We start from the raw sequence: 26777 nt of genomic DNA, 5'->3' as shown, positions 1-26777 counted from the left end.
CAGTAATTATTATTCAACGTGTCTTCACCAGGGATTTGAACTCACAACTTCATAGTTCACGGCATTCTGATCTTTCTGCTATGCCATTTTGTCTGTGTCAATAACTGTTTTCCATTGTATTCCTACGCTTTGGACTTCAAAGTAAATCTCAGTTTTGTTAAAAATACATTTAAGAAAAACTATTATATTTATCCTAGTTATTCAGGAGTAACATTTAAACAGAATAATATGCCTCACCAACATTAGACAACTATACAGAAAACCCTCAAATTACTGAAATAAGTCAATGGAATCAATGATGAGAGAATAGTCAAATAAAATGATAAGTAAAATAGCAGTGCAGATGGCACTATTTTGTTAAGTGCAGAGATGTATTATAGGTCATGAACGTGCAGTGGAATGCTACAGACTTTGCGGCGCAGCAGAAAGATCAGTGCACCTCCAATCCAGAGGTTTATTTCTAATCCCTGGTGAAGTCATTTTTTGCTGAACAGCCTACCATTTACCTTAAAACCATCATACCATTTAATTACTTATGACGGTTTGGGACATTCTGGGACCATCACGTGATGTCCTGACGACTGATAAAACAAATGTCTTCTAACATGGTCCTCACCCTTACGGAAAAACCACATGAATTTTACTTGATCACGTGCTTCACGTGATCTTATGTGAAGTTAATGTGATAAAATGTGACAACAGGTGATAACATGAAACTACAAGTTACAACATGTGAGCATATGTGAAAACATGATCTCATGTGAAGTGTTCCAAAAACACATTTTCACATGTGAAATGTCAAATGTGAAGTGATCCAAAAACACGTTTTCATATGATTTTACATGTAAAATGTCATATGTGAGGTGTTCCAAGGCAGCAGCGACTCTTCCTGGGGTCCAAACACACCAAAGCACCCACATTACATAGAAAACAAAATATAAAACAGTGAACTGTTTGTACTGAATGAGCTAAAGACAAAATAGTACATCATATAACATCCCTACACTACCACATATCCACGACACAAAATGTTCAATACCACCATACAACAATATCACAATGTGTGCGTATGCATGTGTCTGTACCTTTGCGTGGGTCTCTTCACAGTCCCCGTTTTTCCATAAGGTGTACATAGTGGCAATACCAGAATAAGTGATCTAATGATTCTATATCTTCGCAGCAAAATCTGCAGAGCTGAGATGGTTGGTTGTATGCCCCATATACAAATAGTGGCTTGCGAAAGTATTCACCCACCTTGGCATTTTTCCTATTTTGTTACCTTACAACCTGGAATTAAAATGGATGTTTTGGGGGGTTTGTATCATTTGATTTACACAACATGCCAACCACTTTTAAGATGCTAAATATTTTTTATTGTGAAGAGAAACAATAAGACCAAAAATAAACTGAAAACTTGAGCGTGCATAACTATTCACCCCCCCCCCCCCAAAGTCAATACTTTGTAGAGCCACCCTTTGCAGCAATTACAGCTGCAAGTCTCTTGGGGTATGTCTCTATAAGCTTGGCACATCTAGCCACTGGGAATTTTGGCCATTCTTCAAGGCATAACTGCTCCAGCTCCTTCAAGTTGGATGGGTTCCACTGATGTACAGCAATCTTTAAGTCATACCACAGATTCTCAATTCGATTGAGGTCTGGGCTTTGACTAGGCCATTCCAAGACATTTAAATGTTTCCCCTTAAACCACTCGAGTGTTGCTTTAGCAGTATGCTTAGGGTCGTTGTCCTGCTGGAAGGTGAACCTCCGTCCCAGTCTCAAATCTCTGAAGACTGAAACAGGTTTCCCTCAAGAATTTCCCTGTATTTAGTGCCATCCATCATTCCTTCAATTCTGACCAGTTTCGCAGTCCCTGCCGATGAAAAACATCCCCACAGCATGATGCTGCCACCACCATCCTTCACTGTGGGGATGGTGTTCTCTGGGTGATGAGAGGTGTTGGGTTTGCTCCAGACATAGCGTTTTTCTTGATGGCCAAAAAGCTACATTTTAGTCTCATCTGACCAGACTACTTTCTTCCATATGTTTGGGGAGTCTCCCACATGCCTTTTGGCTAACACCAAACGTGTTTGCTTATTTTTTTCTTTTAGCAATGGCTTTTTTTCTGGCCACTCTTCCGTAAAGCCCAGCTCTGTGAAAGTGGTCCTTAAAGTGGTCCTATTGACAGATACTCCAATCTCCGCTGTGGAGCTTTGCAGTCTCTTTGTCGCCTCTCTGATTAATGCCCTCCTTGCCTGGTCCATGAATTTTGGTGGGTGGGCGGGTTTGTTGTGCTGCCATATTCTTAAAAAATGTTTGGAGAGCTCCTTGGTCTTCATGGTGCCGCTTGCTTGGTGATGCCCCTTGCTTAGTGGTGTTGCAGACTCCGGGGACTTTCAGAACAGGTGTATATATACTGAGATCATGTGACAGATCATGTGACACTTAGACTGCACACAGGTGGACTTTATTTAACTAATTATGTGACTTCTGAAGGTAATTGGTTGCACCAGATCTTATTTAGTGGCTTTATAGCAAAGGGGGTGAATACATATGCACGCACCACTTTTCCGTTTTAAATTTCTTAACATTTTTCGTAACAAGTTATTTTTTAAATTTCACTTCACCAATTAAGACTATTTTGTGTATGTCCATTATATGAAACCCAAATAAAAATCCATTTAAATTACAGGTTGTAATGCAACAAAATAGGAAAAACGCCAAGGGGGATGAATACTTTTGCAAGGCACTGTAACATTCTGTTGGTGACAAGAATTTCTTTGTATAATCATTTCAATTGAAACACCAAGTTTGAATCAAGCATTGTTTTGGGTATCAGTTCATAAACCATGTGCCATGGAATCGGCACATCGAAAATACTATTTTATAACCTGTATGGCCCCGCTGTCAACATTTTGTTCCTCAAATGAAAATGGCTCCATTTTCAATTAACCGAAAGTGAAAGGTTGTAATCTGGATAAAGGGAAAAAGGCAAGGGGTGAGCCATTCTAACTAATCTACTGGATAACCAGTAGATGTTATGCCAAGGTTCTTTTAGCTTTTCTTCATCCCCCTATGCGTGTTCTCCTCCAACTCTCTTTTTTAATTTTTTGAACTCTAGATCCCTTACTTTATATTTTAACCCAATGTTTACCCTCTGTCCCCCTTTCTTGCTCCCTCTCTCATGTTCTCCAGGACCATTGTCTGCCGATAAGATCCTGCAGCAGCTGAGAGTGCCCCTCATTAACTCATTAAGTAGTGTGCTTGCCTGGAAGAGTATCCTGTTCTCACCTTCGACATGTGTGCTGGGTTCTGGGAGGGTGGAAAGGACACCTGTCAGGTACTGCATCACTTGAAGGAAAACACACAGTCTTACTTGTGGTTTATCTTGTCCACTTGTCAGGGGGACTCTGGTGGGCCTCTACTGGTCAGTTTGTCCAGGTGGGAATCACGAGTTTCGGGAAAGGCTGAGGTAGAGAAGGCATCCCTGGAGTCTACACCCGGGTGGCCCGCTACATGGTTTTCATCCAGGAGATTATTAACTCCGACACCAGGCTTCTGCTGAGGCCTAGGTCATCCTGACTGTTTATGAGACAGTAGTCCATCCCTCTTTTTATATTCTTCTTTATCTCAGATGAACCAAAATCTCTGACTTGAGACTTTTGTTTAAAGGGATAGTATGGACAATGGACAAGGTATGGACAACTATGGACAAGGTATGACTTTGATTTTGATGATTGATTTTGTTATACTCTTGTGAATTCAATGGTTTTTACTAGATTACTTGTAGTTTTTCATGTTGTCTTGTCTGTAATTTTTGTAATGACTTGGTGCTGCCTATCTTGGCCAGGACGCTCTTGAAAAAGAGATTTTAAATCTCAATGAGCCCTTCCTGGTTAAATAAAGGTTAAATAAAATCAATAAAATAAAGCCATGCTTTGTTTACCTTGTGTAGCTCAAAGAAGTTACTGATGAATGATATCGGGACTATTGACTTGGATTGAATTTGTGCCAGAAATGTGGAAACAGTGGCCAGGTAAACAAAACCAAAGCATGATCGCTGTCATACCGTGTCCATAGACTGATTACAGGGTAAGGAAACCAATATGTAATTTTGTAATTTAGGTGAACTGTCCCTTTAAATAATGCATTGACGTCCTTTTAAGGCCGCATATTGGTATTGATTGTGAGTGATCTACTCGTTGATTCCTGACTGTGACTATTCATACTGCAATAATTACCTAGTCAACCCGTGTGTGAGTCTGTTTTAACTGCTGTCAGAGATTGACAGTCACAATGACTGTTCAAATGTGTTATTCATTGCTGGTCGGTTGGAATCTACAATACTGTACTCCTTACTGTACTCCTTAGACGAATGTGTATCGTCCTTTTTCATGTTTTTACGGCCACAGCATGACATGCTGTGAATCCCCAAGCATTTTCTGACCCTGCTGTCACCGATAATGGTAGTTACACCCCCGTCTAGCAGTCTCTTTAGAGCAGGCAGTCTGCCCAAACCGAAAACAGGCTATCACAAAAGTGCATTTAGTGAATATGATTCTTTATTTTCTATTTCCAGTGTATAGAATGTCATACATTAAGAATATACTCTACAGGGTCTTCCTCCAGTGGTTTTTTTCAGTCGAGAGAAGAAGGCACATGTACTTAGGAATCATCAAGATGACAACACTGAAACACGAGGGATAGTCACGGGGGAGGATACTGTAAGCAGAGGGGGGGTGGGGACAAAGAGCTGGAGCTCTCAAGCTCAGCAGCGAACGGGGAGTGACTAGGGACAAAGGATCACAGACTTTTCTCTCGGTGGAGTGCTAAAATTTTCAAATAACTGACGAAACATACTTAACTTTCCTGCACTAGACAATAACGTAATAGTGACATCACAAGCTCCACGCAAAAAAAATTAAAAGTGGAAGAGGGAAAGAGTTTTGCGAAGAAAAGAGTAACAGCTGAGTGGATAGTGTGGGGAATGTGGGTGTGATTTGATATTGAAAGGGGTGGGTCCATACTTAATAGGCGTGGTTGGCCACATAGAGGGATTCTCCGCCAGCGGCGCCCTTGTCTCCAGAGGAAACATACTTGCCCTGACAGGCCTTGCTGTTGTTCTGTAAATTAGAGAGATAGAGAAGGAGAGAGAAAGAGAAAGAAAGAGTGAGAGAGGGTATGGGAAAGAGAGAAGAATGTAAGACGGAGAAAGAGATGGTGTGAGAGAGAAAGTAGAAGAAAGATAAAAGACAATGATTAGTACAGACCCTCTGTCTCCCCACACAAGGACATAGGGAGCCTTAGCTCCACACCCCATGGCCTTCCTTAATTAGGTTTATACGGTGTCTGTAGTACTGTCTAGGACCTTTCACCTTATCCTAGAGACTGTAGTCCAGGGCTATCCAACTAGCCTTCTGTACAATATAAAGTAGTGTACATGTGATGGCAGATTTTGAAAAAACAAATGGCCAACACATTTATAGGCTACAAACCATCATGATATCATTCTGTCAAGTAGGCGTACTTTGGAGTCAATATTTAATTGGGAAGGTTTTTGGGAAAATACTGTTTTGGCAATCTAACTGGCTCTACAACACATGGGCGCACACAAACAGGCGTTACTTCTTCAGAAAGTTGCAGGAAATAAGAATCAGCGATGCATTCTTTTTATGAATTATGAAAAACGTGTTTAATTTAACTACTCTACCGCTGTCGTTCATCTGTAAGCTGCTCCATGGGACAACCAGTTATTTGAGCCCGACAGATGACATTCTGCTCAATTCGAGCCCTGAGTGTAGGGAAATTGAGCATTTTGTTTGGGCTAAAATCAGGAGAAAATAACACATTTCTTTTGAAAAGCAGTCATTTTTTTCAATCATGTCATTAACTGTTTCATCCCTCCCCTATAATACCAAATTAAGTCAATTCAAGTTATTGCAGATCACTCAAAAAACAAACCTCTGCTACGAACTCCCTATCAAGCATTTTTGCTTGATTTGTGTTGGCTTTCTTGTGGCGGTAATCGCAGAAAAAAGAAACTCTCCTTCCTAAGCTCACATACTCGCTTGAGAGCATTACCCTTGAGAGCATTACCCTTGAGAGCATTACCCTTGCTTAGCCACCTCACATCATTATGTAAAAGTAGATCATGATGACTATGAAACAAGCGATGTTCATGCGGTGGTGGCGCCGCCAGATGTTTACAGCTGCGATTGGCTGATGTTAGCAGCTCTGATTGGCTGTATGCTGAAGGATATTAATTGACAGCACTTAATGGGCCGGACTACAGGAAAACAGATTCTCCTACTGGAGAATATTGACAGAGGGCTCATTTTGACACAAAACATATTTTTGTCAGATTTTTTTAAATGAATGTTCAGAATTTATCAAAGGGGTGGACTGAGGTGGTCTAGCGGTTAGGGACACATATATACGGTGTTGGCGTGGATCCAAATCCAGCCCACACCCTTCTGGCACAAACTTCTCTCCAATCTTTCCAGTCTTTCTCTCACTGTCTCTAACCCCCCTAAAAAACATTATTTAAAAAAAATAATCAAAGGCACATTATAAATGTATAAACTGGCAGCTAGTTGAATAGCCCTGCTGTAGTTTGTTATCACAGAGGGTCACAATAATTATAAGAACCTTGTGATGTAATGCCCACGCATTCATTGCTACTGTTGAACTGTTGAAAATCATTCATTGCTACTGTTGAAAATCAGAAACTTTCTGTCCAAAAATGATGCAGAAAAATTAATCCATGCTTTTGTTACTTCTAGGTTAGACTACTGCAATGCTCTACTTTCCGGCTACCCGGATAAAGCACTAAATAAACTTCAGTTAGTGCTAAATCAATGTAATGTAATGCTTTGTAGGTTAGCTGTAAAACCTTGAAATCAGCCCTTGCCTGAACAGGAAGCCAGTGTAGGGAGGCTAGCACTGGAGTAATATGATCACATTTTTTGGTTCTAGTCAGGATTCTAACAAATGGAATAATTCCGAAAGTGCAAACCCCGCCCATCTAACACTCAAGTATTAGAAAGAAAACAAATACTACTATTTGAATGCCACCCCTCGTATCTCCCTAGCTCCCTCATGTTCTTCTCTCGGTGTGGGTCCTACCAGGGCTCTCTTGATGAACTCCTCCTGGCAGGCCTTGCCGTTCTCTGGCTTGCCTCCCCAGGCCTTGAGGGCGGAGGCCTGCAGGGCGCGGCCGTAGGAGAACGTGATGGCCCAGGGCCGGTGAAGGGGACACTGGTTCATGGCATTCAGGTTGATGGATGCTTCCTCCTCAGACTGGCCGCCAGACAGGAAGGTGATGCCTGGGGAAGGACGGTGGGAGGGAGACAGGGAGAGGAAGGGTAAGATAAGAGAGGAGGAGGGGATGTGTGTGGGGGAGGAGGGTTGTGTGTGTGTGTATGTGTGTGGAAAGTAGAGTGAGTGTGTGTGCGTGTAAAGGACGTCATGCTGCTTGCTTAGTGATGACCACTTCCTCCCGATTCGGAACATACCTGGCTCGAAACCGGGGCCTCTGCTTCACAAACACACATGACCGTCCTCCCTCAAGCATCTCTGCGGGTTGCGCCACTCAAAAGCTAGCTTTTGAGCGGCGAAAGCGTGGACACTTAAGGCTGAGGAGTAAGTTTCACACATCTCCATGTGCTACACGTGCGTGCATGCACGTGAGTGTGTGTGTGTGTGTGTGTGTGTGTGTATCTCCATATTTATATATGTATAGTACCAGTCAAAAGATTGGATACACCTACTCATTCCAGGGTTTTTCTTTATTTTTACTATTTTCTACACTGTAGAATAATAGTGAAGACAAAACTGTGAAATAACACATATGGAATCAGGTAGTAACCAAAAAAGTGTAAAAGAAATATTTTATATGTGAGATTCTTCAAAGTAGCCACCCTTTGCCTTGATGACAGCTTTGCACACTCTTGGTATTCTCTCAACCAGCTTCATGAGGTAGAATATTTCAACTGACGGGTGTGCCTTCTTAAAAGTTAATTTGTGGAATTTCTTTCCATCTTAATGCATTTGAGCCAATCAGTTGTGTTGTTATAAGGTATGGGTGGTATACAGAAGATAGCCCTATTTGGTAAAAGACCAAGTCCATATTATGGCAAGAACAGCTCAAATAAGCAAAGAGAAAAAACAGTCCATCATTACTTTAGGACATGAAGGTCAGTCAATCTGGAAAATGTCAAAAACGTTTAAACTTTCTTCAAGTGCAGTCACAAAAACCATCAAGTGCTATGATGAACCTGGCTCTCACGAGGACCGCCACAGGAAGACCCAGAGTTACCTCTGCTGCAGAGGATAAGTTCATTAGAGTTACCAGCCTCAGAAATTGCAGCCCAAATAAATGCTTCACAGAGTTCAAGTAACAGACACATCTCAGCATCAACTGTTCAGAGGACACTGTGTGAATCAGGCCTTCATGGTCGAATTGCTGCAAAGAAAACACTACTAAAGGACAACAATAATACGAAGAGACTTGCTTGGGCCAAGAAACACAAGCAATGGACATTAGACCGGTAGAAATTTGTCCTTTTGGATGGAGTCTAAATTTGAGATTTTTGGTTCTCCGCATCTGTATTTACCACCGTAAGCATGGAAAAGGAGGTGTTATAGTGTGGGGGTGCTTTGCTGGTGACACTGTGCGATTTATTTAGAATTCAAGGCACACTTAACCAGAATGGCTACCAAAGCATTCTGCAGCGATACGCCATCCCATCTGGTTTGGGCTTAGTGGGACTATCATTTGTTTTTCAACAGGACAATGATCCAACATACCTCCAGGCTGTGTAAGGGCTATTTTACCAATAAGGAGAGTGATGGAGTGCTGCATCAGATGACCTGGCATACACAATCCCCCAACCTCAACCAAATTGAGATGGTTTGGGATGAGTCGGACTGCAGAGTGAAGGGAAAACAGCCAACAAGTGCTCAGCATATGTGGGAACTCCTCCAAGACTGTTGGAAAAGCATTCCAGGTGAAGATGGTTGAGAGAATACCAAGAGTGTGCAAAGCTGTCATCAAGGCAAAGGGTGGCTACTTTGAAGAATCTCAACTATAAAATATATTTAGATTTGTTTAACACTTTTCTGGTTACTACATGATTCCATATGTGTTATTTCATAGATTTGATGTCTTCACTATTATTCTACAATGTAGAAAATAGTTAAAATTAAGAAAAACCCTTGAATGAGTAGGTGTTCTAAAACTTTTGACCGGTAGTGTATGTACTGTATATAAAATCAATGGAGTGTGTTACATTTACATTTAAGTCATTTAGCAGACGCTCTTATCCAGAGCGACTTACAAATTGGAAAGTTCATACATATTCATCCTGGTCCCCCCGTGGGAATTGAACCCTGGTCCCCCCGTGGGAATTGAACCCACAACCCTGGCGTTGCAAGCGCCATGCTCTACCAACTGAGCCACACGGGACCGTGTTAGTGAGATCGTGAGGAAAATGACTAGTTCTGAAACCTAACGTTTCTCCGTCTCGTCATTTTACCCTATTAATTCAGGTATGTAATGTGCAAAAGTGCAATATGACTCAAAATATTGAGGTAGGTGTGTCCAAGCGAGTAGGTGTGTCCAACCGTTTTGACTGTTCCTGTATGTCTCTACTTCTCACCAGGCACTGCTGGGGGCACGGTGCGGCGCAGGGCGGTAACAGTTGCCATGGCTATCTCCTGGTTGCTATACTTTTGGGAGCAGGAGTGTCCAGGGGTGACCATGTTGGGCTTCAGCAGGGTGCCCTCCAGGTACACATGGTGGTCAGACAGAGCCTTATACACTGCAGACAGAACCTGGGGGGGGGGGGGGGGGAAGAGAGAGAGAGTGAGGGACCGGAAAAAGACAGGGGACAGAGAGCGAGAGAAAGACAAGGGGACAGAGAGTGAGAGACAAAGAAAGGAAACAGAAGAAATAGGAATGAGAGACAGAAAAAGTTAGAGGTGTTGAAATTGAAATTGATTAAATGACTGATTGATCTAATGATCTTTTTTTCACTAGTTGAACAAGATCCAATGTGAAAAATGTTGATATAATTGGTCAAAAGACCAACTTGGTCAGAATTGGGCTGCCTGTCTAAATGCAGCCAACTAGAATGAAGCAGACATGCATTTTAAGTGGCATGCTAGAATGGCTATTGGAAGGTAGCCACTGTTTTTCTGTTAGTCGGAGCGATCCCACACCTTCTCTGTGACATACTGGCAGCGCTTCAGGTCATGGTCTCCGTCTGGCAGGATCTCAGGCTCCACGATGGGCACGATGCCATGCTAGGGAAGGGCACAGGAGCATGGCAACCAGCGTCATGACTTCAGAACAGACAATACAACTTTTCAATGGCACCGGAGTTGGCAACTTAGCACTCGAGCTAATTTGATTAACTTGGTGGTTAACTCTATAGCTACAGAGCAGGCTAAAATAACTACAACTCCTTGATAGTAATTATAGTGGTCATATTGGGTTTTTTCAAAGCCCAGATGTGAAACATTTACAATAAATAGATATTGTTTTGTGGAGATTGATGAAGAGTGGGTAATGATGTAATGTAAGCATGAACTGTAGGGGCCAAGTGTGTGCCAACTCATTGTATGTGTGCCAATATGTTCACACATGTTCAATGCGTGTTTCTGTGTGTCTCACCATCTGACAGATGCTGGCGTAGCGCGCCAGGACGTTGGCGTTCTCCTTGATGGCCAGCTCTGAGGGGGTGGTGTCAGTGATCTTCAGCACACAACGCCACTTAGCAAAGTCAGCTCCGTCCTTTTTGTACTGGGCACACCGCTCGTACAGCCCATCCAGACCTGAGGGAGAGAGACAGAGACATACAGAGAGAGCGAGAGACAGACAGACAGACAGCGAGGGAGAGAGAGAGAGAAAGAGAGAGAGAGGGGATGGATATGTGTAACATTATGAAATAAACATGACTCGACACTTTGTTCCAGTTTACTCTTCAAACCATCCCCTGAATACAATCTGCATACGTAGCAAAGTTGAGCTCAATACTAGAGGTGAAAGGTCACCTAGACCCAGGCCTGCCGTTGTCTCTCACCCTGAGTGGTGGTCTCTCCGTTGGTCCCGGCCAGGGGGACGACACCTTTGTCCACCTTGATGCCCACCACCATGTTCCTCTCCTTGATGAGCTGGGGGAACAGCTTGCCGTCGTCTGTCTTCTGGTACAGGGTCTCATGGAAGAAGATGACTCCACCGATGCATGGCTCTACGCGGTCGGCCGTGAAGAGGAGCTGGCGGTAAAGACGGCGGTTCTCCTCAGTGTTCTCAGCGTTGATGCTTTGGAAACGCTTGGCGACGCTGCCTGTTGGAATGAGGTTAAAAATTAATACAATAAATATAAAATATATACAGTGCATTCAGAAAGTATTCAGACCCCTTTCCATTTTCCAATTTTGTTACGTTACAGCCTTCTTCTAAAATATATTAAATAAAATAAAAATACCCATCAATCTACACACAATACACCATAATGACAAAGCGAAAACAGGTTTTTAGAAATACCTTATTTACATAAGTATTTAGACCCTATGCTATGAGACTAGAAATTGAGCTCAGGTGCATCTTGTTTCCATTGATCATTCTTGAGTTGTTTCAACAACTTGATTGGAGTCCACCGGTGATAAATTCAATTGATTGGACATTACTTGGAAAGGCACACACCTTTCGATATAAAAGGTCCCACAGCTGACAGTGAATGTCAGAGCAAAAACCAAGCCATGAGGTCAAAGGAATTATCCGTAGAGCTCCGAGACAGGATTGTGTCAAGGCACAGATCTGGGGAAGGGTACCAAAAAATGTCTGCAGCATCGAAGGTCCCTAAGAACACAGCGGCCTCCATCATTCTTAAATGGACAAAATTTGGAACCACCAAGACTCTTCCTAGAGCTGGCCGCCCAGCCAAACTGAGCAATCAGGGGAGAGGGGTCTTGGTCAGGGAGGTGACCAAGAACCCGATGGTCGCTCTGACAGAGCTCCAGAGTTCCTCTTTGGAGATGGAAGAACCTTCCAGAAGGACAACCATCTCTGCAGCACACCATCAATCAGGGCTTTATGGTAGAGTGGCCAGATGGAAGTCACTCCTCAGTAAAAGGCACATGACATTCCGCTTAGAGTTTGCAAAAATGCACCTAAAGGACTTTCAGTCTATGAGAAACAAGATTCTCTGATCTGATAAAACCAAGATTTAACTCTTTGGCCTGAATGCCAAGTGTCACATCTGGAGGAAACCTGGCACCATCCCAATAGTGAAGCATGGTGGTGGCTGCATCATGATGTAGGCATGTTTTTCAACGGCAGGGACTGGGAGACTAGTCAGGATCGAGAGAAAGGTGAACGGAGAAAAGTACAGAGAGAACTGTAGTGTATAAATATAGATTTTTTTTAAAGTATTCAGACCCTTTACTCAGTACTTTGTTGAAGCATCTTTGGCAGCGATTACAGCCTTGAGTCTTCTTGGGTATGACGCTACAAGCTTGGCACACCTGTATTTGGGGAGTTTCTCCCATTCTTCTCTGCAGATCCTCTCAAGCTCTGTCAGGTTGGATGGGGAGCGTTTTCTCCGTTCATCTATCTCTCGATCCTGAAAAGTCTCCCAGTCCCTGCTGCTGAAAACATCCCCACAGCATGATGCTGCCACCACCATGCTTCCCCGTAGGGATGGTATTGGCCAGGGGATGAGCAGTGCCTGGTTTCCTCCAGACGTGACGCTTGGCATTCTGGCCAAAGAGTTCAATCTTGGTTTCATCATACCAAATCATCTTGTTTCTCATTGTTTGAGAGTCCTTTAAGTGCATTTTGGCAAACGCTAAGCCGGCTGTCATGTGCCTTTTACTGAGGAGTGGTTTCCGTCTGGCCACTCTACCACAAAGGCGTGATTGGTGGAGTGCTGCAGAGTAGGTTGTCCTTCTGGAAGATTCTCCCATCTCCACAGAGGAACTCTGGAGATCTGTCAGAGCGACCATCGGGTTCTTGGTCACCTCCACAATTGCTCAGTTTGGCCAGGTGGCCAGCTCTAGGAAGAGTCTTGGTGGTTCCAAACTTCTTTGATTGAAGAATGATGGAGGCCACTGTGTTCTCGGGGACCTTCAATGCTGCAGACATTTTTTGGTACCCTTCCCCAGATCTGTGACTCGACACAATCCTGTCTCGGAGCTACTGACAATTCCTTCGACCTCATGGCTTGGTTTTTGCTCAGACATGCACTGTCAACTGTGGGACCTTATATATACAGGTGTGTGCCTTTCCAAATCATGTCCAATCAATTGAATTTACCACAGGTGGACTCCAATCAAGTTGTAGAAAGATCTCAAGGATGATCAATGGAAACAGGATGCACTCAATTTCCAGTCTCATAGCAAAGGTTCTGAATACTTATGTAAATAAGGTATTTCTGTTTTTTATTTGTAATAAATTTGCGAAAATTTCTACAAACCTGTTTTCGCTTTGTCATTATGTGTGGCGAATGATGAGGAAAAAGTGTAATTTAATCAATTTTAGAATCACGCTGTAACGTAACAAAACGTGGAAAAAGTGAAGGGGTCTGAATACTTTCTGAATGCACTCTATTTGCATAAATCCATTCAGGTGTATTTTGTGGCTTTTGCCGAATGCGTTCTAATGATCTAAAGTCACGCTGTTGCAACTGCCAGTAAACACACAGTCCAGTTCAAAGTGAATGATGGCAGGCTCGTGTGACAAATGGCTTGTTTGCATAAAGGTCTACCGTAGCTATGATTAGCTATGGCACACCGGTCTGTGTAGACCATGGTCCTGGACGAGACAGATGTTTTAAATTAGGTTTTATTTACTGCATTGTCCAAATGCACAGCCGCTTTCCTACTCTATATTGCTATAGAATTTTCACAAATGCCTTTTATTTTTATTTAACTAGGCAAGTCAGTTAAGAACAAATTCATATTTACAATGACGGTCTACCTCGGCCAAACCCTAACGACGCTGGGACAATTGTGCGCCGCCTATGGGACTCCCAATCATGGCCAGTTGTGATACAGCCTGGAATCCAACCAGGGTCTGTAGTGACACCTCTAGCACTGAGATGCAGCGCCTTAGACCTCTGTGCCACTCGGGAGCCTTACTATATGTAATTCCCAAACATTGTAAGAATTTATGAAAATGTGAAAATTACCATATATAAGTGCTCGCTTGTCAGAAAATGTAAAAAAATTAAAAGTGGCATATTCTTCCTGGGGTGTATAAGAACCAATTTTAAATAAGATTTCATGTTGGTAAAATGCTATTAGTTCCATTTTAATACATTCATAGATATACAGTATATACTAGTGTTATGGCAATTCCATATCTCTACTTTCGTTAGCAGGCTGGCCTTGGGACAAGAAGGTTCTTGTTTGAAGTGCAATACCATGCACAGACAAACCCCACAAAATCCCCACTTAATAAATACTACATTTGGAAAACTGGCCTTGATGGCACCAAATTCTCCAAGACATCTGTATTGTAATTTGAATGGGAGGTTTAGTGCCAACATGCAGGACAGTTTGCCAAGCCTTGTATTTCCGAGGCTCTCGGAAGGATGGAGGAACATCACCATAGTAACAGCAGTGTGAACTTGGATGTTGTCATTCTCCCTTTCAGGGATTGGCAAATGTTTCTGTGTTATGTAAGTAGCCTACAGTGCCACTTGGGCAAGACTTTCTCAGTGGTAGGTTACAGCTGAAGATGTGGTTTCGCTTGCAGACATTGTGAAATGTGATGGTAAGTGTTCAAATTGTGTTTAATACATTCTTATACCCTTCTCTCTCTGATAATAAACTGGTTTTACATGTAGGCCTTGTTATGTAGGCTAGGGTGTGTTATGTAATAGTGCAATCTCTCTGTCTCTCTCTCGCTCTTTTGCTCTGCCAGTCTGGCAGTGACATTTATAGCCCCATGATAGGCCACCGTACACCATCTTTGATATGCCATGAATGAGTGTGTTTAGTGGGTGATCTGATCCGTGTGTGTGGACTCATCAGCAGTCCCCTACCAGTAGACTCATCGGCAGCAAGGATTCCCTTGCCGGGAGCAACGATCTTCTGAGCAATATCACTGAGCTCCTTCTTCTGCTCCGTAGAGAGGAATGGGAATGAGTGAGGCATCGTGTCTCTAAGAGAGAGAGAGAGAGAGAGAGAGAGAGAGAGAGAGAGAGAGAGAGCAAAAGCAAGAGCAAGAGGGGAGTGAGGGAGAGCGAGGGAGATGAATGAGGGAGACATGGAGAGAAATAATTGTTATAAATCTTTATGTTGAAAGGATTATAGATTCAGTGTTTGTAGCAAGGATGGTTAATCCCCACTGACGCAATCAACTGTCATAGTAGCATCATAAGGCTGTAATACACTCCCCTGGCGACCGGGTTCGTACATTAAACATTCTCCATGCAAGCTGCAAAGACTTCAATTTCCTCCTTAACTAGATTTAATGGCGAGAAGGCAAAAAAAGGCGAAATATACGTACTACGAAACGAGTGTATTACCTACCGTCTGTGTACATCAAGCCCAGACGATACAGTAGATATACGCCACTAGCCGCTGCACAGGCTAGTTATCATGCCGAGTCTCCCAATATAACCTTGGTCTGCCTATGTGCGCCATCTGAGGAGTCCGTCCGATTTCTCAAACAAAAGCATCTCGCAAATTCTGGTGAGCATTTCAACCGTGAAAAACAACATGACGCTAGCTTCAAATCGCATTATACATCCAAATCTTCCCTTATAGCCGGTACGTGGAGTTTTCACATACCGTGCGTACGTGAGGGATTCGCTTTTGGCATCTGTTGATGTAGGCGTGTACACGATGTTCTGATTGTCTTTTGGGGAGCGCTTGTGTGATATTTCTGGATTTATTTGCGCGCTATGAACAGTTTACATAATATGCGCGTTATTACATGCGAGGTCCTGGCAAGCTTTACAGGCAGGTAGTCTAGTGGTTAGAGCATTGGGCCAATAACCGAAAGGTTGCTAGATCGAATCCCCGAGCTGATTAGGTAAAACTCTGTCGTTCTGCCTCTGAACATGACAGTTAACCCACTGTCCTTAGGTCGTCATTATAAATAAGAATTTGTTCTTAACTGACTTGCCTAGTTAAATAAATAAAATAAAAATACTTCCGCGTCTGTCCTTGCCATTGCATCCGTATGACCTTGTAATACATTGGGAGTTGCCGGATAGGAAGTCACACGTAAGAGTCATATTTCAACTACAGACATAAAATACAACATCATATATATATTACATATTTAGCTTGAGGCTTATACATACATCAATACAGTAATGTCTGATGGAAACGACATCATTTTACATAACAAAGGATTAGTTGATGAAAACAACTTACCAGTTTATCTGCGCAATAGATAATAGAGCAAAAGCTGTAACTTTACGGTTTTAAGAGGGAAGCGATGCGTTCTGTTGCAATATCAGGCAATGAAGAAGGATGTCGAGTACTGTTAAATGTCAAGTGACCAGGGAAGGCCAGTGACGAAAAAGAGGGCCTTGCCCCAGGCCACGTATGGAGACTGTCCAATCAAAACTCACGATGAAAGATTGACATATCATTCCAACCATTGTCTGGAGAAAACGTTTTTTTCCTGTGACAGTGGTTGGCTCACTTGCATCCAAATGCCGTTCTTTTGAATGACGGAAGAGAAAGAAGGAGTGTTTTAGGAATAAAGAGGTGGAAAGATTTGTGATCATGTACGTGACAGATCTCACGTGAATACTGCATGCTATATACGTGCCCGTGATATACAGCCACAGCAAAAAGGCACACTACTTTGTGGTGGTGCCGCATTGAAGCCAGACTGTACCACAGAAGCGGCATTATCCTCAATCTAGACCTACTATGAATGCCTTTTCAATTGAAACCTCAGGGATGTTATGTTGCTGCAGATTTGGCTTGAGACTATTCATAATGATAGTTTACATGGAATAAGAATACACCTTGGTCATAATAATCAATTAAATGAATAGACCTACTATATTATAAATACAACATGATGATAAGATGTACAGAACACTACTGGCAGCAAAGCTATTCAAAATACATATTATAGACACTGTAGCCTGCGCTAAACTACATTTGAATGCTCAAAATAGCATTGTCATGCTCAATGTGCATCATCGTCATCACCATTCATTACTTCATTGTCTCCCTCGTTCAAATTTGGTTTCAAATTCTGCTCTCCTTCGCTTCCTTTACCCATACCTCCATCCACGTCACCCATCCGTCCCTCCATGTTACTGGTGTGAAACATGATGTGCTGGTTTAGTTTGGCCATGTTGATGTTCAGCCTTAGCCTCCATTGGTACAATGACTTGGAACACAGCAAGGGTTCACATTCAGCACCATCATCACACATTGTAACAACGTTTCCTAAACTCTGCCTTGGTAGTATTGATTTCAGTCTTTGTGTGATATGACCTTCCTCTGGCGCAGTCAGACCACCATATTACATAATACACCCTGGCTCGCTGTGCTACCCAGGGGACCACAGACTGACCATTCCTCTTTCCACAGGGGGACACTCTTTTCAAGGCATTTCGATACAAAGTTATTTTAGTAGCAGGTTAGCAGAGCATTTTCGATAACCCTGATCCCTTTCCTTATTTTAACCGAAGTCTCCTAACCTTCTATGTTAATTCTCCTAACCTGATACAAAAAAAGTAACTTTGAAGTCGAAGTGCTGTGAAGAGTGTTTCCTGTTTCCACAGAGGCCAAAAGGTGGAGTGTGTATCAATCCTGTATGTGTGTGTGTGTGTGTAATTGTGGGGAGTTGGCACTGCAGTGATAAGTCTGTGTGAATAGTACTGTTATTCATTGCTAACCTTCACCTCTCCAGGATGAGTTGGATTCACCGCATGTCTGTCTACAATGGTCACTGCATCCAGTTTACAAGGCTGCCCCTTTTCTCGCATCCTTCGGACACCGTGTCAAACACCAGCGGCCAGAATATAGCAGATTTAGTAGTAGCATAATGGGAATCTGTTCCTCATAGAATGTACTAGTAGAACACAAAATGTACACTACTGTTCCAATGGAAGGTCAGGTAGGTTTGTCAAACATCCGCTTGGTCTATTGAATATGGACACCATAAGCCTGACTAAACAGTTTTCCTGTCCCACATCAGGTTGACTCAGTAAAAGCAGGAACTTAATCTCATATCTATTAAATGGAGTTGTCCCAAATTACTTGAAGTTGCCCCAAATACTGCATAGAACATGGGATTTTAACCCCTTTGGGAGAAATATTTGAATTACATGTAACAATTCAAAGTTAGTTCCTTAATGCTACCAAAGTACATGTTTTTTTGGCACAATTAAATGCAAAGTGTTGCTAAATATTGGGAAACAACATCCGGATAACCAACATGTCCTAGCTTGCATGGATTGCATGCACTGTTCAAAATACATTTGATAGTGTTGGATCATGTTGTCATTTGGTTAGTAGGCTCTCAACACTTCAACACATCTATAAATCACTGTTGTTTATGAACATGGCAGCATTAAACATGGCATACACGAGCTCAAAAGATGGCATAGCTTCAGTAACACAATACAGCTTCTAGCCCGGTCCCACTGCATGTGCTGTAACGTCAGCGAACTATACATCAAAAGATTACGTGATTGGCTATAGAAGAGTAGTATGCATGGGACGAGGCTGCAATACCATTCACATTCTGTACAGTCTGCAGACTGACACAGAATACACAGAGAGGGTTATGGTCAATGCCTCCTACATTTTCTGAGGTGGAGGTATAAGAAGACTGTTGTGAGAGAGGGAAAGCAGACGATCTGGAGAACGTCTGCGATGCCCCTCTAGGCCCACAGTTATCCTCTGTTCATGACCTTTGACATTTGGCCAGCATAGCTAATCTTAGTAGGCGATGGAGACACACACAGCAACTAGAGAAGGGCATAGCGACCTTCACAACCACAGAACAAAGGGAATGCATGAGAGGCGGCGTTGAAAAGGAGGGAAAGGTTATAGATACAGAGTCCGAGGGAAACAGAAAGAGAGATGGTGTGTTATAAACGCACATCACTTCGACTACACAGAAAAGTTCTGCAAAAGGGAATGACAATAAAATGCCCTAGAAAGAAGTCTCAATCCAGTCACTCTACCCTTCGATGAACCCAGCTCTAATGCTGAAAGAAGAATTCACTATCTGTTCCCCTGTACTATCCTCCACCTGCCACACTCATGTCACCTGGAACAACCCAGTCAATGGCATTTGGTTGCCTTTTTCCACAAACCAAAGCTATGTCACTTGACTTACAGGCACTTGACTTAAAGGCAACATAAGTGGGACTGGTGGTAAACCTATTGTAGTAATTCTTGCCTCAAATTAACTTCTTGCTGTAACTGAGCCAAAAGATACAATCTAGTGTGTAGGTTTTCAGGCAAGTCAGCTGACTGCAACACATTTTCTTTCCTGTGTTGGTACTTTGGAATGTATTGACCGTTGATTTGGGACAGTGGTCATTGTCAAGTGACAGGGCTCATGTGACAGTTGTTATGAGAGAAATAATGATGGGACTGACAGTCTTATGTTGCTTGAGGCTGGGAGAGGACCATACTGAGGAAATGTCACAATATTGCGCATATTTTGAGAACCGCACAATATATTTCATCAGGAAAAAAAGGTTTATTCCTTTCCATTTACTTTTCTAAAGCACACATTTGTCAAATCTCCAAACATGAGATATACAGGCCGTTGATAAGTTTAAAAATAGTCATCTTTAATTGACATTGGTCAATAGCTTAAAAAGTACAAGTCCACAGCGTCAAAGCTACAGTATATACATATGTAATGTGTAAAACTTGAGTGTAAATGTGATAAAAATAACTGATTAATGAATTAAGGAACAGTTAAAACCATCATGGAAGTATTACATCAGCTACAAGTGTACAAAACATTAAGGACACCTGCTCTTTCCATGACATAAACTGACCAGGTGAATCCAGGTGAAAGCTATGATCACTTATTGATGTCACTTGTTAAATCCACTTCAATCAGTGTAGATCAAGGGGAGGAGACAGGTTGAAGAAGGGTGTTTAAGCCTTGAGACAATTGAGATGTTAATTGTGTGTGCCATTCAGAGGGTAAATGGGCAAGACAAAAGATTGAACTACCTTAGAAAGGGGTATGGTAGTAGATGCCAGGTGCACCAGTTTGTGTCAAGAACTCTAACACTGATGGGTTTTTCACGCTCAACAGTTTCCCGTGTGTATCAAGAATGGTTCACCACCCAAAGGACATCCAGCCAACTTGACACAATCTGTGGGAAGCATTGGAGTCAACATGGGCCAGCATCCCTGTGAAACGATTTTGACACCATATAGAGACCATGCCCTGACGAATTTAGGTTTTTCTGAGGGCAAAAGGGGAGGAGGGGGGTGCAACTCGATATTAGGCAGGTGAGCTTAATGTTTTGTACAATGAGTGTATTGGATTGCTGCAGAGGCACAGAATTGTACTTGTGCTGTAATGAAAGTAGATGCCCTATATTGTAATAGCACTCTGATAATGTTGCTCTCCCTTGGACACATATGGCACAACTATCCATAAACTGGTTATAGCCTTTCACTTTAAGGCTGTGTGTTACAAGGATTCAGATTGTATTTTCATATTGGTACATAAACACAGTAACCCACCCCCCGTCTTCCCTTTCCATTTCTCTAGGGATGAATGGATAACTCCTTCCTCTTGCACAAACTGTCCATTAACATCAATGTGTGAATATGCAAACATGCTGTGCGTCTTGAGTTAGGATTCATCATTGTTCCTACCACTCCTCCGTTTCTCCCTCTATCTGAACTTGATCTCGAAGCAGAGGCAGTTGAAGGACTCACATTCTGGGGGTTGGCAGGTGCAAGCACAGTCCCACATGTTACACTGTGGGGAAACAAAGCATGGGGTAAGAACATGTGGTTCAAACCCTGATCGGTCGCACTCTCAGGGGTTTTACTCACATTAGGAAGAGAGGGGCAGGTTGAGGGGCAGGTCTGGTCAAGGCACGAGCGCAGTGATGGCATGCGACAGTTGCACGACTCTGCACATGCTAAACAGTACTCGAATGGGGCGATATTTGGACAGCAGTCACCACACTCAGGAGAACACTGTTCCTGTAGGGCAAGAGGCCATGAATGAATTAACCTCACTCTCACCAGTCAAACCATATCTCTATTTGCTGCTGGAGCTTATGGTGAAGACAGTTTGCTATGGTCAAGTACAGTTTGAGGCCTACATTAAAAAAGGCAACGTCAGCCGACCCTATCTGCAGCATCAGTGCCTCTCACTTGAAGTATTTAAAAAATATATTTGATTCAAGGTTCATCTTCCTGGTTTTGTTGAACTGCACTCTTTTTAAGCTACATTTGCAAGGTATCTGTGCACAACAGCATACTGTCTCTCATCTGGACAACAGCATATAGGGAAGGGATAGGGATAGGGAAGTAAATGCTGTACCTTGAGGCATTGGCGGAACCATAACGCCATTGCAAGGAAAATCATGTAAAAACCAACAACAATCATCAGTACAGCGGGAAGAGGGAGTGTGAGGCCCCACACAGGCAACACCTGAGGAAGAATAGAAACAAGTTTACTGTGTGCAGGAGATGGCATGTTCAAGATTATACTAATATGAATACCATGCACACATTAGTTTGATGTAACGTTAGCTCGATAGCTATGCCTAGCAAATAATGTAAAAATATATATTACGTCTGTGTTTACAATACTGCATTGGTAAAAGATGGGTTGGCTGACAACGTGACAAATTATGTGCGCACATCCATAGGGCAGAAGTCAGCCTGTTGTTGTGTTTCTGGATGGCCAGATTGCTAGCAAGAATGACAAGAAACTGCCATGTTGGGAATCGTGTGGCTTCTTTCAGCTTGTTATTGATACCATAGCTGTGTTCGAAATATCATACTAATTGCACTAACCATACTATTTGTGACGTAAATTGACTATGTAGTACGCTTATTGGTCATAGTATGGATATAGTTAGTATGCCAAAAGTTCCCGAATGTCGTACTAAATTTGCCAAAATACGAAAATACAAGCAGTGGACACTATTTACGTGCTTTTAGAGTCCATAATGCAATTCTTCAGAAAATGGGCGTGGCTTCACAACTTTTCCAGATTTGAAGTAAATGGCGGAAAATATACAGCCGAAGTCAGACGAGAGCGGATACAAATTCATTGCTTTAACTAATTATGAGAAATGTTAAGAAAATGTTGAGCAGTGTAATATGACTTTTCAAATAAGTTACGTTACACGTTATGTTGGCTGACAATTTGTTAGCTACGCTATCCTTACGAACCCCATAGCATATCATTACAGCAGTATGTTAGCAGGTTACTTAACGTAATATTAGTTGGCTACTAATACATCAGACTTTCCAGTAACGTTATATTAACTAAATGCTATCTAACTACCCAACGTTTATTGACTTGATTATTCACTTCATTCTTAGCTTAGCTAAGGTATAGCGTTGTGCGTTCTCAATGGCCATTGTTAATTCGCTCTGGCTATCTACTCCGATTTCAGAGCACTCTCCTCTGAGTGTTCCAGAGCGCAGAATAACTGATTATTTATGAACGCCCAACACCTGCTGAAAATAATCGTTGTCAGTCAACGTTGGCAAAACAAAACGTGATTAAATTGTTGCCAGCAGCACAGTTACAGTCAACAATGCTCTGGATAACATGAAAACAGCCTAACCAGCTGTCTAGGGCGAGTAAAATGGTCAGAGTGAGGTGTTCTTATTTATGTCTGGAAGTAGCTAGCAAGCTAGCCAATGTTAGCCAGTTAGGTTGGGTGCTTGACTGCTGTTGTTAGGTCAGAACGCAACACTCGGATCAACCCTACTCCTCGGCCAGAGAGTCCAGTGTGCTCCGAGAGCGAAACGCTCTGAATTTACAAATGGACCATATGGCAACGCTCTGGACTTACGAACGCTCAGAGCGCACTCTGGCACTCCAGATTGAATTCACGAACACACCCGAAATCATATGATGTCTAGCTAGTAATTTGTTATACTAGCAAGGGGTTCCATAGCAACAAATTCAACTTCCAGTAGAAAGCACTAGTATGCTCAACTGAAAGGATACCGTTTGTTTACAGTATACTAAAATTAACTAATAGTATATAGTATATACTCATTAAGCATGTAATATACAGTATGTTAGTATGGGTATTCGAACACAGCTCGTGTCTTGTTTGAGGTGTTTTGACTGATTTACTGTCAATGCTAATATGGCTAAAATTCGCCAACCCAGCTAACCAACCACTAAACAATGTATTTATTTTATCGCTATTTCTGATTTTAGTGACGCCTCTGCTGGTTTGAACAATGTTTTTAATGCTGGTGTATGCGGGGCGCTGTCCTCAGATAATCGCATGGTATGCTTTCGCCGTAAAGCCTTTTTGAAATCTGACAAAGCGGCTGGATTAACAAGAAGTTAAGCTTTTAAACGATGTAAGACACTTGTATGTTCATGAATGTTTAATATTACGATTTTTGTATTTTGAATTTCGCGCTCTGCAATTTCACCGGATGTTGTCGACCTAGCCCAAAGAGGTTTTAACCACCTTCAAGAGGTAGTCACCTGGAATGCATTTCAATTAATGGGTGTGCCTTCTTAAAAGTTAATTTGTGGGATTTCTTTCCTTCTTAATGCGTTTGAGCCAATCAGTTGTGTTGTGACAAGGTAGGGGGGTATACGGAAGATAGCCCTATTTGGTTAAAGACCAAGTTAAATAAGCAAAGAGAAATGACAGTCCATCATTACTTTAAGACTTGAAGGTCAGTCAATCCGGAAAATGTCAAAATCTTTTAAACATACTTCAAGTGCAGTCACAAAAACCATCAAGCGCTATGATGAACCTGGCTCTCATGAGGACCGCCACAGGAAGACCCAGAGTTACCTCTGCTGCAGAGGATAAGTTCAGTAGAGTTACCAACCTCAGAAACTGCAGCCCAAATAAATGCTTCACAGAGTTCAAGTAACAGACACATCTCAACATCAACTGTTCAGAGGAGACTGTGTGAATCAGGCCTTCATGGTCAAATTGCTGCAAAGAAACCACTACTAAAGGACACCAATAATAAGAAGAGATTTGCTTGGGCCAAGAAACACGAGCAATGGACATTAGACCGGTTGAAATCTGTCCTTTGGTCTGATGAGTCCAAATTTGACATTTTTGGTTCCAACCGCCGTCTTCGTGAGATGCAGAGTAGGTGAACGGATGATCTCTGCATGTGTGGTTCCCACCGTGAAGCATGGAGGAGGTGTGATGGTGCTTTGCTGGTGACACTGTGATTTATTTAGAATTCAAGGCACACTTAACCAGCATAACTACCACAGCATTCTGCAGCAATACGCCATCCCATCTGGTTTGCGCTTAGTGGGACTATCATTTGTTTTTCAACAGGACATTGACCCAAAACACAAAACAAATTTTATTGGTCACATACACGTGTTTAGCAGATGTTACTGCGGGTGTAGCGAAATTCTTGTGAAGGACTGCAGAGTGAAGGAAAAGCAGCCAACAAGCATATGTGGGAACTCCTTCAAGACTGTTGGAAATGTGTTCCAAGTGAAGCTGGTTGAGAAAATGCTAAGCATGTGCAAAGCTGTCATCAAGGCAAAGGGTGGCTACTTTGAAGAATCTAAAATATAAGATATTACACTTTTCTGGTCACTACATGATTCCTTATGTGTTATTTCATAATTTGAGTCTTCACTATTACTATTCTACAATGTAGAAAATAGTAAAAATAAAGCAAAACACTAGGTGTGTCCAAACTTTTGACGGGTACTTCTGGGGTAGCTAGCTTCAGCTTGGTACCTAGCTAGCACCAATGCAACCAACCTGAAAACAATGACCAGAATCTGCAATCATTTTCAATATTATTAGCAATGATTTGGGAATCCATCTGACTAAGTATTAGCTAGGCAGCCACTTGTTGTTCTCCTATTGAAATCGACCTCCAGTTCGTGAAAATAACTAGCTAACGTTAGCTAGATAACGAACTAAACAAGCAAGCCTGCTACTGTTACCCAGACCTGTTGCCCCAAGCTAACGTTATACGCGTGGCTAGTGTGGCTTAACCGGACCTGGTCAGACCATCATCAACCAAATATTAAACTCTTATAAATTAAGCGTATTTTAGATGATGAAACCTATCTAGCTATAGCTACTGAAACAGATTGTCGTTTTGCTGTTTTTCAGGGATACAAATTGTTTGCATCCAACAGCTAACTTAGCTAGCTTTTCTCTGACCAGCACTGTCCCAGAGCTTGGGAAAGTGTGTCTGCCTCATGCCGCAGGTGCGCGAGACAACTTTACCAGCATCATATTACGTATAGGTGAATTGCTATGAGATTGTATTTTATTTAACTAGGCAAATCAGTTAACACATTCTTATTTTCAATGACGGCCTACCCTGGCCAAACCCGGACAACGCTGGGCCAATTGTGTGCCACCCTATGGGACTCCCAATCACGGCCGGATGTGATTCAGCCTGGATTAGAATCAGGGACTGTAGTAACGCCTCTTGCACTGAGATGCAGTGCCTTAGACCACTGCGCCACTCGGGAGCCCAGCATAGGAAATACTAGTGAGTGTAATCAATGTGTAATAACTACGTAAACATTTTACGAACGTCTTAAATTGTGATGTGAAGGCATATTCAGGTCCTGATTGGTCAACAAGCTTATTTGACGTGTCAAATAGGGATATTTCATGCGTCAAATAGTGTTATGTGAGGTGTGTATTTCCACCACGCAAAGCAAAGACCCAAACGGCGTTCCATAATATGGTAATTAGCTAAAATGAGAGTAGTCTGTAAAACATACATACCATCATCATTTCCACTCTATCTCCTTCTTGCTCCTGGCGCGTTTAAGGGGCTCCCATTTCTTTCGGCTGTTTGGTGGATGAAACCAGCAGAGAAGAAGCAAAGTTAACGGTACCTACTAGCTACAGTAGTAGTTAGCTAACGCGTTAGTTAAGTCAGGATTGGCCATGGCTGGCATACAATCTTGTTAGCAAAGAAAGGAACCCAAGTTAGTAACGTAACTTAAGCGATTTCACACATCGTATAATTTTAGTACATAGCTAGCTATCAAAGTCGAACAGCTGGCCAGACACGTTTGTAAACGGACGTGCCTAGCTAGCTAGTGACGCATTACTAACGTTCGCGTTAACTAGACAATTTACCCTCATCCCACAATATATGAATACATAACTTCTACCGGTATGTTAAATGCTGAATTTCACGTCTTAACATTTAGCCTGTGTGCTTTCTTAAAACATTCTAAAAACCATTATTCGTTTGCTCCATTACGTTAGCTTTTCATAGCCAACTAGCTAGCTAGCTTCACACGGTACAAACGTTGCTGTTGAAGTTGCCATAGAAACAGACGGCTACCTGGGAGGGTCATATTGTGATTCCAAATCAAAGTATGCGAAACGGAGCACGTAGGGCACTTCTCAAATGCGTACTCCGTTTGCACGTAAGTACGCAAAGAAATATGGTACAAATGTATTGAAATCAATGGCTGCCATTATTTCGGCTTGAATCGATGGAAAATACTCTCCGATTTCGGGATAAAATGTTGCTTGTGTATATCTTGTTTCGTCTCTATTGCAATTGTCCTGGCGGGAAGATGGTTCAGTGAATGGATAAATCCATAGTCAATAGGGCTA

General features: G+C 42.3%; 2 protein-coding genes across 4 annotated transcripts; both read right to left on the bottom strand.

Annotated features, from left to right (window-relative positions):
* Positions 1 to 4541: 4541 nt before the first annotated feature.
* Positions 4542 to 16526, bottom strand: aldoaa (aldolase a, fructose-bisphosphate, a). Its single transcript, XM_038979386.1, has 8 exons — positions 16390 to 16526; positions 15048 to 15166; positions 11082 to 11345; positions 10673 to 10833; positions 10219 to 10302; positions 9657 to 9831; positions 7123 to 7322; positions 4542 to 5120 (listed from the first exon to the last, which is right to left on the bottom strand). Exons 2-8 carry the CDS (start codon positions 15157 to 15159, stop codon positions 5025 to 5027), a joined length of 1092 nt encoding a protein of 363 aa, XP_038835314.1. The 5' UTR covers positions 15160 to 15166; positions 16390 to 16526; the 3' UTR covers positions 4542 to 5024.
* Positions 16527 to 20279: 3753 nt separating this feature from the next.
* On the bottom strand, positions 20280 to 26473 carry si:ch211-198p11.6. Of its 3 annotated transcripts, XM_038979605.1 has the most exons (5): positions 26324 to 26473; positions 25929 to 25994; positions 21524 to 21634; positions 21028 to 21180; positions 20280 to 20950 (listed from the first exon to the last, which is right to left on the bottom strand). In XM_038979605.1, the coding sequence occupies exons 2-5, from the start codon at positions 25935 to 25937 to the stop codon at positions 20864 to 20866; spliced, it is 360 nt and encodes a 119-aa protein (XP_038835533.1). In that variant the 5' UTR covers positions 25938 to 25994; positions 26324 to 26473; the 3' UTR covers positions 20280 to 20863. The 3 variants fall into 3 exon arrangements, with proteins under 3 accessions (XP_038835533.1, XP_038835523.1, XP_038835542.1); XM_038979595.1 differs by having other exon boundaries at positions 25929 to 26473; XM_038979614.1 differs by lacking the exons at positions 25929 to 25994; positions 26324 to 26473 and adding an exon at positions 22003 to 22052.
* Between the last annotated feature and the right edge of the window lie 304 nt (positions 26474 to 26777).

This window comes from Salvelinus namaycush, chromosome 3 (genome assembly GCF_016432855.1).
Source record: "Salvelinus namaycush isolate Seneca chromosome 3, SaNama_1.0, whole genome shotgun sequence".
In the NCBI taxonomy this organism is placed as follows: Eukaryota; Metazoa; Chordata; class Actinopteri; order Salmoniformes; family Salmonidae; genus Salvelinus; species Salvelinus namaycush.
The sequence above is the reverse complement of the archived record's forward strand: the minus strand, read 5'-3'. Positions and strand labels throughout refer to the sequence as shown.

Excerpts from the sequence above, each read along its gene's own strand:
- aldoaa (XM_038979386.1), bottom strand. The coding sequence starts at position 15,159 with ATGCCTCACTCATTCCCATTCCTCTCTACGGAGCAGAAGAAGGAGCTC. Across the intron at positions 11,346-15,047 it reads TGCTGCCGATGAGTCTACTG|GCAGCGTCGCCAAGCGTTTC; the intron begins GTAGGGGACTGC and ends TCATTCCAACAG. Across the intron at positions 10,834-11,081 it reads CGGAGAGACCACCACTCAGG|GTCTGGATGGGCTGTACGAG; the intron begins GTGAGAGACAAC and ends TCTCTCCCTCAG.
- si:ch211-198p11.6 (XM_038979595.1), bottom strand. Across the intron at positions 21,181-21,523 it reads GGTTCCGCCAATGCCTCAAG|GAACAGTGTTCTCCTGAGTG; the intron begins GTACAGCATTTA and ends CTTGCCCTACAG. Across the intron at positions 20,951-21,027 it reads CCTGCCCCTCTCTTCCTAAT|TGTAACATGTGGGACTGTGC; the intron begins GTGAGTAAAACC and ends GTTTCCCCACAG.